Source organism: Tetranychus urticae, chromosome 3, assembly GCF_039701765.1.
Source record: "Tetranychus urticae isolate SD_2017Ah chromosome 3, NJAU_TeUrti_SD_1.0, whole genome shotgun sequence".
In the NCBI taxonomy this organism is placed as follows: Eukaryota; Metazoa; Arthropoda; class Arachnida; order Trombidiformes; family Tetranychidae; genus Tetranychus; species Tetranychus urticae.
In genome coordinates, this window is record NC_142960.1 from 17,338,389 (window position 1) to 17,351,398 (window position 13,010).

The 13,010-nt window shown below is 33.0% G+C and overlaps 1 protein-coding gene across 1 annotated transcript; it reads right to left on the minus strand.

Annotated features, from left to right (window-relative positions):
* Window positions 1-4,807: 4,807 nt before the first annotated feature.
* LOC107363064 (ATP-binding cassette sub-family C member 1) lies at window positions 4,808-13,010 on the minus strand. Its single transcript, XM_015930234.3, has 8 exons — window positions 12,766-13,010; window positions 12,038-12,343; window positions 9,014-9,627; window positions 8,151-8,934; window positions 6,834-8,061; window positions 6,562-6,757; window positions 5,296-6,374; window positions 4,808-5,208 (listed from the first exon to the last, which is right to left on the minus strand). Exons 1-8 carry the CDS (start codon window positions 12,814-12,816, stop codon window positions 4,961-4,963), a joined length of 4,506 nt encoding a protein of 1,501 aa, XP_015785720.2. The 5' UTR covers window positions 12,817-13,010; the 3' UTR covers window positions 4,808-4,960.

The window sequence follows — 13,010 nt, forward strand, 5'->3', positions numbered from 1 at the left end:
GAATTAATTGATGTGATAAGATAAGTACTAACTGATTTGTTCATAATATTGCGTTTATTTTGCTACTTAACTGTTGCTCGATGATTTGTAGACTTAAGGGGCGTAAATGTAATATTGATAGTATTGATTAAATCCTTGTCAGGATTGAAATCACACCGATTTCCAATGAAAACATGATTTTGCCATAAACAAAGTCGCATTTATCTGCTATTTATTCACAATAAAGCTCATTAGTCCAACTGCTTTTCATTTCATTTGTTTTTACCATCAAATCTGTTGTCTTTTCAATTGTGCAAAATGAATTTCCTAGTTTTGATTGTTTGTCTGTTTATCAACTTCTCGGATGGATCTGTGATCAATTGTGAAAATGGATGCTTGGACAGGCCAATAATGCTCAGTCAAAAGGCTACATTTGAAGCTAGCGCGTATACATTAATAGCTGAGCCTAAACGCAACGGAACTCAACTTACTCTTAAAAGAAGTGATACTAAAGCAGCGTTAGTTAATGTATATCTTAATGACACAAGAACTTCAACTGTCCTAACTGGTCAATGTAACTTCGCAGCTTCAGCGTTTTATGAATTCCTTACTTTAGGCAAAGGACAACCAATACTCATAACGTCTCAGCTGGATAGAAAGACCATCAGCATCGACAAGAAAAAATGTTCATGGATGTTGCCTTTGAATGTGACTATTCCAGGAGTAAAGAAACCATACGCAACAAGAAACTCGACTTATTGGTTGCAAGTTGTTGCCGATAACAAAGTTGTCATAGACAACAAACGCTACCGACTATCATTTTCACCATCAACAGTTTCAAATCTCCTGACAACTGTTTGTTTGATTGTATTAAGTTGGGTAATCAGTTGAGTATTTCATAATTCTTCTATGGAATTTGGTTGATACATTGAAATGTCAGTGTTGCAAATGTTCATTGAAATCATGTTGACATTATTAACAAGAATGATAAAAAAAAATAAGCAAATGTTATTGGTTTTTCCGATTTTAAAGAATAAATGATTTATTTTTAAATGCTTTAAATAATTTCCAAGTCTTTATAACAAAACTTATATCAAATTTTCAATTTGATTGTTCCACAGAAAAAATATTTGAAAAATTAATAATGTTACAAACAAATAAAATACAATAAACTATGTACTATAAAAAGACAAATCATGAAACAAGATTTGCTTCTTTGGCTAATGAATAGAAAATTGAAATAGAAATTGGCTTTCTAGTATCTTTGCATTAAAACCCATCATAGTTTCTTCTTTCTTTCATTTATTCCAAGAAATCCGAGGTCTGACATGCATTTTATTACCAGATCTCGGGTCTGACATTAAACATTGAACTGTCAAACCTCCAATCATGTCACTTGGTGGGATTAGCGTTTTGGCTATGCTTACATAATTTCTAGGTGGAATAGCCTTTTTACGAATCTTATTTAACAAAGAAATTAATTTTTGATTGAATTTTGTGATTTTTGATTTCTAAATAACTAAATTGTTTAATTTCGTTACCATGACTCTGTACTATTTTGAGAGTGCGACATTATTGAAGGTTTGACAGTAATCCAAATCCAGGGTCCGACAATATTTTGGTTTTTCTGGTTGTGAGAGCAAAGCTATTGCTAAACATAATAAACCATAATTGAAAGTTGACTTGGCTCAGCATTTGAATTAAAACATTTTTTAGTAATTTAATGATTGAAAATGGACATTGAGGGATGTTGGTGGATCGCTTAATGAGCTCTATATTACTCGATTATCTCTTAGTGTTGGTGAGAGGTTTCTGTAGTTGAGCTTAATAAAAGAGTGTCATTCGATATCCATCAAGCTCTCATTTCTGTTGAAATTTGATGGCTCTGAAAAGCAGCGTTTCTTTATCCTGGTTCGAGGGAAAAATTCAAATGGACAAGCAGTTTTATTTCAAGGTTTTCTAATCTTCCCTTGTTAGATTCAATGCTACCAAAGGCTGCTATAGAAGGATGACATTTAAATTTACAAAAAAATCGCAGTCTCTTCTTTACTCTTTGGTCAAGACGTTATATTTCAGGACCTTTGTTTTTTGACATCACTTGAACTTGAAGACTTTTCTTATTACACTTTTGTATTAACAACTTTTGTAAGAAGTAAATCAATTCGAGTATAATAACAAGCAATCGTATCCACATTTTTAGTCAATCTTTCTGGTTTATCAAAAATTCAAGGAGTATTAAGCTTTTGCATTGTTAAATGCTATCAAATCTGATGTATTTTGATAAATTTATATTTGTTCATGTTAATATGATCACTTTGTTTTACCGCAATACTTTGCTTTTCATATTTTTAGTCAAAATGACAGTTTCATCCAAATACTTCAAACAATATCGCTTGGCAAGCCACAAAGTTCATCATCAAGTCTTTCCAAGTGAGACCATCGATGGAAGCTATAAAGTTTATGTTGCAGGTGAAGTGTTTAGCATAAAAGTGCCATTGCACGTTGAAGATGATCCATACAAAATTGTGAACTGGAAAGTAATGAACTCCAATCCAAATCGACTCATGTATATATCTGATGGTTCAGCTTATATTATGATTGATCAAGAAACCAAGAAAAACTTAACCTTTCCGTACGAAAATATTGGTTCAATAATAGTCTTAGGAAATAATGAAGCTCTTCACATGCCAATGATTGGCTATGCTCATAATGTTGAACCAATTATTCCCTGGAACTATTTTGAATTGTTGCATTTCGATGAAAATAAGGAAACAATCAAGATCATCGAGTCAATTCCATGGTTAAATAATTTTGACTGGTATTACATATATGAGTGGAAGATGCTCGATCATGTATTCGTTGGATCTAAATTGTATGTAGTTTTAAGTCGAAAAGTACTTCTCAATACACCAACCAATGATGAAGAGCCTTTTATCAGGACTGAAATGTTTATAACTCGATTTTCTCTTGATGTTGACAAAAACCTTTTATCAACCGCAATCGAGCTTCACAAAAGACTTAGATTTGGACATCGAATCGCTCAGTTTGTAAATAACCTTCAAGTCAATGACGAACGTTTCTCCCTATTGATCTTACACATCAAAAAAGACCGAACATTTTACACGCGTTCCTTTCTTCCTAAACTTGATTATCACTTCGAGATTGTTAATGGTTGTAAAATATCCGGTAATTGTGTCTCAATGTATGAACATTTGTTTAACAAAATTTGTCTCAAACCAACTTGTCCAGTTCATCCCACTGGTGAGATTGAATTTGCAAGCAGAAAATTAGGGAATATTCCCATCGTTAGTAATTTTCGGAGTTACTCTGGTGGTTATCCTGATGCTTATTTTAAGTTAATTTACTTTCATCAACATAAATTGTTCGGCTGTGACTTCGCAAATTGGTTAAACTTGAAATGCTCTGCAATTCCGTCATTTCCAGGAATCAATTTTAAAACCGATTTAGTTTTAGATGTGATTAGTGGTAAAACCTTTTACTTTCTCAACTCTACTCAACTTTACACGACACTTCCATATGTTTCAGATAAACATCCTTGCTTCAGATTCCTCAATTGTCTCGATTGTATCATGTTTGGGTTCAGTGTTGGATGTATATGGATAGCTCCTGTTTGTGGACAGCGTTCATCTAACCAAGTTTATAGCTATAAAGAGTTTACTGTTAATTTTTGTCTGGAAATTGTCGCTTTTTCCCTTGAACCTTACAAGGAATTATCCAAAAAGCTGTTGGAAATTGAATTTGATGTTGTTTTCTCGAAAAATCAAGTCAAACAGATTTCTATTTTTGTTGGACCCGACAATGAGTGTATTGAAACTCGAAGAGAGACTCACAAGTTGACTTGTTTATTGAGCTACAACTCTTTTGGTAAATTTCCCATTAAAGTTAAATTTTCCAATGATGATTATTTGGATACAACTCCAATCATTGTCACGTCAAGTGATACTATTTTGATTGAAAATGAAACTACAAATTTATGGACCAAATTGGGTTTTTTTACGTTTTTTGTCGTCATTGTTTTTATTTTAACAAGCATTTTGGTTCTGCTGTGCTCGCATCGACCAGAAATCTGGTGGCTCAATGAAAGAAGTAAAAGCTTTACCTCTAGACCTGGTCGGGTCCCTTCTTCAGTGGAATCAGATGTGATAGTATTGAGGTTTGCCTCACTAAGCAAAACAAGACTTGAAAGAAAAGCAGTAAAAGAGACATTAAAACAGTAAAAAAATAGTTTTAAATTAAACAATTTCAATCCATTGGTGGTAAAAGATTCCAACAGATTTATAAGTTGATTTCATATGATACTTCAATTTCTGTAAATAGATCCAGGATTTGCTGTAACATTCATTTGGTAATCGTTGCCATTCGAGAACTCAATAAGTGATAATTTAACATTCACTGATATTAAAATAAAATTGTACAGAATTCTTATGTATCTTTGATTGATGCAACTCATAATGCTGTGTAGACTTGATATTTTGGTTTTTCTGGTTGTGAGAGCAACGCTATTGCTAAACATAATAAACCATAATTGAAGTTGACTGTCCTAACTAGTCAATGTAACTTCGCAGCTTTAGCGTTTTATGAATTCCTTACTTTAGGCAAACAACATCTCATAACGTCTCAGCTGGATGTTCATGGATGTTGCCTTTGAATGTGACTATTCCAGGAGTAAAGAAACTCGACTTATTGGCTGCAAGTTCAGGCCGATATTAGAGTTGTTCTGGAAAACAAACAGTTATTATTGTTAACAGAATTATGAAAGAAAAAAATAATATGCAAAGTTCTTGGTTTTTTTTCCGATAATAAATGATTTATTTTTAAATGCTTTAAATTATTTCCAAGTCTTTATAACAAAACTTATATCAAATTTTCAATTTGATTGTTACACAGAAAAAATATTTGAAAAATTAATATTGTTACAAACAAATAAAATACAGTAAACTATGTACTATAAAAAGACAAATCATGAAACAAGATTTGCTTCTTTGGCTAATGAATAGAAAATTGAATCTTTTTTATCCAATAAAGCTTCAGGTGTATCAAATTCAGCAACTTTTCCTTTATCAAGAACCAAAACTCTGTCAGAATCCATTATTGTATTTAATCGATGGGCAATCGTTAAAATTGTACAATCTTTGAATTCACTACGAATTGTTTTTTGAATCAGTGAATCAGTTTCCAAATCAATTGCAGCAGTAGCTTCATCGAGAACTATCAATCAAAAGAAAACAAAAAATATTGGAATTAGATATTGAATTAAACACTTTGAATATGAATAAAATAAGACGAAATACTTACATAAAATTTTTGGTTTTTTAAGCAAAGCTCTTGCTAAACATAAAAGCTGCCTTTGACCAACACTTAAATTTTTACCTTCTTCAGCAATTGAATAATCAAGACCTTCACCGGTATTTGATACAAAATCTTTTAGATGTGCATGAGATAGAGCATCCCATATTTCATTATCAGAATAAATATTAAATGGATCAAGATTAAATCTCAATTTACCACCAAAAAGAACTGGATCTTGAGGTATAATTGCTAGACGAGATCTCAAAGGGTGCAAAGGTAAATCACTGATATTGTATTGATCAATAAAAATATTTCCTCCAGCAGGTTCAATTAATCTGAATAATGATAATGTAACTGTTGATTTACCGGCACCAGTTCTACCAACAATTCCAATCTTTTCCTTTGATTTAATATCTGCTGTTATACCTTTTAAAACCAATTCAGTTCCTTCTCTATAACGAGTCTCGTAATTATTAAATTTAATAGATCCTTTTTCAGGCCAACGCTCATCTGGTTTAACCTTGGCTACAACCCAATCAGCTTCACTTTGTATCTTACAATATTCCAATATTCGTTCAACAGCAACAATATTAGTTTCTAACTCGGACGTCATTCGAACTAGCCAGTTGAATTCCCCAGTCATGCTAAGAGCATATGAAACAGAAAGTCCAACAGCACCGGGGTCCAAATATTTGCGAGCTAGAACAGCAAATATAGCGCTACACAGTATAATCAAATTACCACAAGTTTCCAGCCTAACGCTAAGCCATCGATTTGCAATTACACTTGGATATAGACAAGAAATATTGAAATCGACCTTTTTAGCTGACTCTTGCATAAATCGATCAGTTACACCAAAAGCTTTTATAGTATCGACTCCATTCAAAGTTTCACCAAAATGTGAATAAATGGGTGATCTGGTAACAGATTCAAGACGTTTAAGTTGACGAGATGAAGCAACAAAGATACGTTGGATAAACGAGTAAATCAGGATGATTGGAATGAGCGCAATGATGAATGCTGGTGTGTTCATGGATATAATTATAAATGCTGCCAAAACTTGAAATAAACATAAGAACAAATAGCTGAAAAGAAATGAAAATCAATAAAAAATAAAATAAATTAAACTAAAATGTATATTGAACATTTTAGTTAATTAAGATCGTTCAAACGTTAATCAATTTTTGACCAGTGATTATGACTAAGTAGTTAATTTACAATCTAATAATCGAAAATGTTCAATATGATGTATTGAAAATGATTGGAAATTACTTAATAACTTGAGGTATAGCAGTATCAATGGAATCGATATCCTTAGAAAATCTATTCAAAATCCGGCCGATTGGATTTGTATCAAAGAAGGACATTGGAGCTCGGAAAATATGATATAACAATTTACGATGAAAGCCTGCTGATGCTCTTATTGTTCCAGTAACGAGAGCCCAAGTGCCAATAAAGGTAGAAACACCTGTTGAGTTAAAAAGAAATGAATAAATAAGACAAATCAAATAATGCTTAAAATTGATTAACTGTTTGAGTCGAACCTTTGAAAAGACCGAGAGCACAATAAACCCCAATCCTCATTTTTGGGTTGGGCGATGTAGAGTTCATTTTCAATGAATCACTAGACCACTCAGATAACCATATATCGGATCCCATAGTTAGACCTTGAGAAATCCCTTGAGCAATGATTATGACAGCAGACCAAAACAGAGAAACCATTTCAAAGTACTGAAGATATATTGACCATTTGACTTTACCAGTTTCCGACGTTTCAGTTTCAATCAATTTATTCAATTCACCATCTTTTTCTTCTTTAACAGACTTTGATATTTCTAGACTTTTTTTCTCAGAAAATTCATTTGTTGATATTTCAACTTCTTCTGGTTCACCAGCACGATTTGTGAATTGTTCAACTAATTCAGAGAAGGCACCTCGTGTGTCCATCAACTCTTTGAATGTACCAGTTTCACTTATTTTACCATTGATAAGAACATAAATACTATCGACTTTGGATAAAATATCCAATTTGTTTGTGACTAGAACTCGTGTTTTATTCCGAAGAAGGCCACTTTTTGAACTAAGTACATTTTTAAATATATGTTTAGCCACATGAGCATCAACGGCACTCAATGGATCATCTAATATGTACAGATCAGAATCACTGTAACACGCTCTTGCTAAACTAACTCTTTGCTTTTGGCCACCTGAAAGGTTGATACCTTTCTCACCAATTTCGGTTTCATCACCTCCAGGTAAATAAGCTAAATCTGGTCCAAGAGCACAAGCTGCTATTACTTTATCATATTTAGTTTTATCGAAAGGTTTACCAAATAAAATATTATCTCGAAGTGTTGCATTTTGTATCCAAGCTTGTTGAGCGACATATGCTATCCTTAGTTTACCATTAATATTGATTCGACCTTTGACTTTCTCCATTTCACCCAGAATTGCACTTAATAATGAACTCTTTCCTGAACCAACAGATCCAATGATTGCCACAAATGAACCTACTTTAACGCTCATATTGATATTTTGTAATGCTGGTTCATCATTGAGCAAATTAGAGGAAACATCCTTTGGTTCATTCTCGGTAATTTCAGGTTTGCGAGTTGTCTTTGATTTCTTTTTTTCGTTTTCTTCCGTCTTTTTATTCCACTTGAAATAAGCATTGTCGATTGAAATGGCGTCAATTTCGTGATTTCTAGTTACATACTGATCCAGATCACCATAACTAAGAAATTTGTTGATTCGCCTCACAGATACTGAAGCCTGTCAAGGTAATTAGAACAGTAAATATTAGTAATAACCAGATTAGCACATTAACTGTATTAAAAAGCAAACAAATTTATCATAATTACCATAATATACATAGATAACAACTCTGGAAGCATCGAGATTGGAAATTGAAGGATATGAAACAATGATAACGAAACAAAAGCCTTCGAAGCTGTGAGTGTTTCACCTTGAACCAAGACATAAGCAGAAAATGTGGCGACAGACACCAATGTAGGAGAGCAAATCCATAAAAATGATGTAGCGCACTCGAGATATGATAATTTCTTCAAGGAGACCAGTTCTTTATGCCGCAAACCATTGACATGGTGCAAAAATGATTCTTCCCAAGCATAAAACTTCAAGATCTTCATGCCACTAAGAACTTCATTCATAAATTTAACTCTTTCGTCCTTTTGTTTCATAAATTTAACCTGAAAGTCTTGACTCCATTTAACAACAACACCGTTCAATGGAATCATGATGACCATTGCAGCTAAGCCAAAAAATGAAGAATAACCCAATTCTTGATAAAGAAAATAAATGGCAATCAAAATTTGCAAAGGCGCAGACCAGATCAGGTTGATATAAGGCATTAAGTCCAAGAATCTTTTGGCATCGACAGCCATCAAGTTGACAACTTCACCAGTGGTGACATCTTTTCGCGCTTTATCTCCGAGATTGATGGACTTTTTGTAGATGGCTGCAGTTAAAGCTGAACTAATCTTCATTCCAGTAATGTACATCCGATTGAAATAGTGATTGACGAAAATGGTTTGGGTAAAGGTTACGACTGACATCGCGAAAGCAATCAAAAATCCATGCCAAACTGGTTCCTCTGAATGATTTTTGATGAATTCAATGAGATATCTAGAGATTGAAATAAAATGGATTAGCAAACAATTTGAAATGGAAAACATTTGTTGACAATTGAAGTTGATTGACTTACCCCAACAATTTTGGTATAATAAATTGAAGGATATCTTGACAAAGCTTGAAAAAAGCTCCGGCTATGAAATAACTTCCAAAGGTTTTGGCCAAAATCGGTAAAATATTTACTCTTTTAGGTTCATTTGGACCTTCCGATGATTTATTTGGCTTTTGAACAGACTTTTTCATTTTACTCTCAAAAGTTCTGCTGATATTTTCAGTTTTTAAATCATCTTGAAGCCTCCAAAGATCTTGAGTTGTTAGAGACTTTTTCCATCCTAGTAAAGCCATTTTGTCAAACCATGAAAAGACGAGGTAACTGAGGAAAGATGACTCATTTTCTGGACTAATTGGACGGTTGTCATCTTGTTTTGGAGAAATTTTCAATTCAATATCTTCTAGTTGCTCAACTGGACCATCAGCAAATGAAACGATAATCAACAAAAGGGCAATCAATGCAAAGTAAATATTGAAAAGGCCACATTCAATGAAGGAATACTCTGAAGAGTCGACCCAAGTTTGGTAACTAATGAGAAAGGCGCTAACTGTTTGGAGGAGCATATAAATCCATACCACAGCACTTGTGTGAACCCCGCGAACGCGATGGTAATATAAGAAAAGGCTAATTAAAGTCTGAAAAGAAACAAAAAATTTATGGTAAACAATATTAGTAAAGAGCAATTGATTTTCATTTTATCAACCACCATTAGAGTAAATGGATTCACTAAAAGTGCAATCCAGTTAAAACATATGGCTATACATTCATAATACATAGTAAACCTTTAGTAATCACTAATAAACACGCTTTTACTATCTGATTATGAGATTATCACATAAAAGTGTATTTATTAAAAGGCATCATATTAAAAATAGAACGAGATCACGATTAAGAAGTGCATATACTCTTTGTGACTAAACACATTCAGAAAATCTTGATTCATAAATAAATTGTTGAGGCATCACATTATATTTTTAAGCCAACAACCCTCAGCACTGTGGCCTATTTTTTTACAATTAGCGCACTGTTGCTTGAGCTTTTCTTTGTGTCTTTTTGGACTGCACTCGTTATAACTGGATGGTGGTGAATTTGAGCTACTCGACTGGCATGGTTCCTCGTCTTTTTCCGAGATGCGCGGCGTTACTTCAAGTACTTCAATAATTTTATCTTCGATGGCGCCAAGATCAGTGTAATTGACGCCTTTTACTATCTCTTCGCAAACGCTGCTAGGAATCGTAAGCATTAGTATTATTCCAACAGCTACAGGGTTCTCTTCGATATCAGGGCACAGGATTTTAATAGTTTCCTTAACCATGTCAATGTGTTGGGTGATGTCACCATTTAAATCAAACTGCGAGTTTCTAAGTTTCGTGAAGGCTTGTAAGATATCTTCGTTGGTTATAATTTGATTCACAAGTTTCGTTTTGAACTCTTCATATTTTATTTTTGGGTTTTCACTAATTATTTCTTCAGCCTTTTTTTTCGCATCTCCAACCAATGATCCACTGAGATAATTGACCCAATCTGTCCTTGAAGGGTCAGCCATTTCCATGTGGAATTCAAGTGCTTGCAAATATTCATGAAATGATATTACTCTTTCGATTTTCTTTTCGTTTGGCCATCTCGCTGAAAGAACTTTCCTTTTAGATGCCAAGCTTCGTTTCCTTATTAAAGAATTTTCACTTTCGATTAATGATTTATCCAAATTGATCACATTTTCTGTTATACCATAAGTGTTGGTAATTATAGCTGCTTGGATGACTGGAATACCGGCTTTTACCAGTGTTTCTTTGTCCAATAATTTGATTTGCTCTGGAGATCGAATTCCATTTTCAATGAGTTTCATCAATGTATCCTCTGTGATGCCAGCTTCTCTTAGAGACACAGCCATACGCCATGGGTCTTTAAAAAATTGGACTTGAGAATCAGCTTGTAGAGTCTTGTTGGACAATCCTTCGTATGCTAGTTGAGTCGTATGTGCATGAATCACTTTGTTTCGAAGAGGTTCAGTTCGATAAGTTTCTGGATTATGGATTCCCATTGTTAAGGCATGTTCTAATAATTTATCTCTTTTTAAAAAATTATAAGTTTTCATCTTGATATAATTGTTGAGGTTAAATATTGGACTTGTACATTCATCAGCATCTTCGCTCTCCATATTTATTTGGTTCATCAACTATTGATTCCAAAATAACTCGGCAATAGACACTCGGAACTGAAGGTTGAACTGACTTAAAACATAAAGACTAACTAAATGAGTGAAGTGTTAGAGATGACAGGAAAATACTTAATGATGAAAATCTAATTTTGAAAAGTATATTTACACAAGTCTTTACATATGACATCACTTAAACTAGCCAATGATCAATAGATGAGATAGGAAAGGAATGACTATCCATAACATTATTGATAGCCTATCCCTAACAGTTCTTTGAATGGCTAAAAACACGCTTGCAATTTTTACTCATGAATGTCCTTTTTTAATATAAAACTCTAGACAATAAACACTTTTATTGTCAATTGTCCATTTTTATGTTTGATTGGATTCATTGCATTTTCGAGTGGCAAGCAGACAAGATGATAATGTGTAATTAGTTACATGTGTACATGATGAACGTGAACTTGGCATTACAGGAATTATGACTTAATTGTAGGAATTGTTTCTTATTGTTAACTAATAAAAGAATATAAATGAGCTGAAATCTTTACGAATCTCTGATAAGAATCTCATAAATAAAGTTATGAATTGATTAAAAGTAAGATACTTTTGGTACACAAAATTTACACTAATAATCTCAATTAAACAAACTTGAAGAGTTATAATTATTATATGATAATCAACATCAAATCTTAATCGAGTGTGTTGTTATGCTTCTTGAAATAATACAATAAAACTGCAATTTACAATCATGCAATATACAGTCAATATTGCTATAGAAGAGTCAAGATGTTGGATAACAACTGCACTGGACTTGTTAGATGAGTACTCTGTAGCATCTTAAGAGCTTTAACCTTCACAAGAAATAACAAATTATCTCAACTTACGAAAGAGGCAATGTTAAGTAATGGTGCATAAAAATCAGACGGAGCCGGTTGTTCGGATGATTTGAAGTAACGATGGATGATGTTGACTAACTGGAAAGCATTAATAAGTAAACATGAAATTGATAAAATTAAACGAGAGCGGTTTTGCAAATTCCAAGGAATTGGCTTCTTTTTTATCCTAGCAGTTCTTGTCAGTTCGTAAACTGAGAATAGCCATAAAAATGTTGTGGGTAACCAGTTAAGTATTGTTTGATGGAAACAGCGGGTCAATTTGGGTACTGTCGAGTTCCATGATAAATTGTAGTCCTGTAGAGTTGTCCAATCATGACCATTTTGTAAAGATGATTTACATAGAAAGAAAAAAAAGAAACATGTAATTTGAATACTGGAATATAAAATTACAGATGTACGAAAGGAATAACATGAAATTCTTGGACATTTGCCCGTTTAGTAATTGAATAAATTTGCACCGATGCAATAAAAATTACAAGGTTGTGTTTATATAAATAGTCAAGTGTCAATATCGAGACTAGATCAGGTTCTGTTCAGTTCTTCTGATCATCAGAAGAATTGATTTTCTCAATGAATATCGATTATTGGTTGAGCATAAGAACCGAGAAATGGAAAAGATGAGTAAATTTCAAGATCAATTCCAAGAAATTGATCAAACAAGTTAATCATGAAGTGATTTTTATATCAATTAAATGTAAAAATCAATTTGGACTTACCCAAAAAGGTGAATCTCCACAGAGAACTTCTAGGTTGACCTGATGATCCATGATGGAATTGACTATAGCTAAATATCTTGGAAATTAAATTTATTATTGAATTTTTAACTCAAATGTCGTACTCGTGAAAGAGTAACGAAGACTACATCTAGAACAAGTTTTATACACAACTGTTATAAAATCGAAGAATGCTTCTTTACTCTTTGATTACAACTGTTACTGTTAGCAACCTATTACTCTTGCTC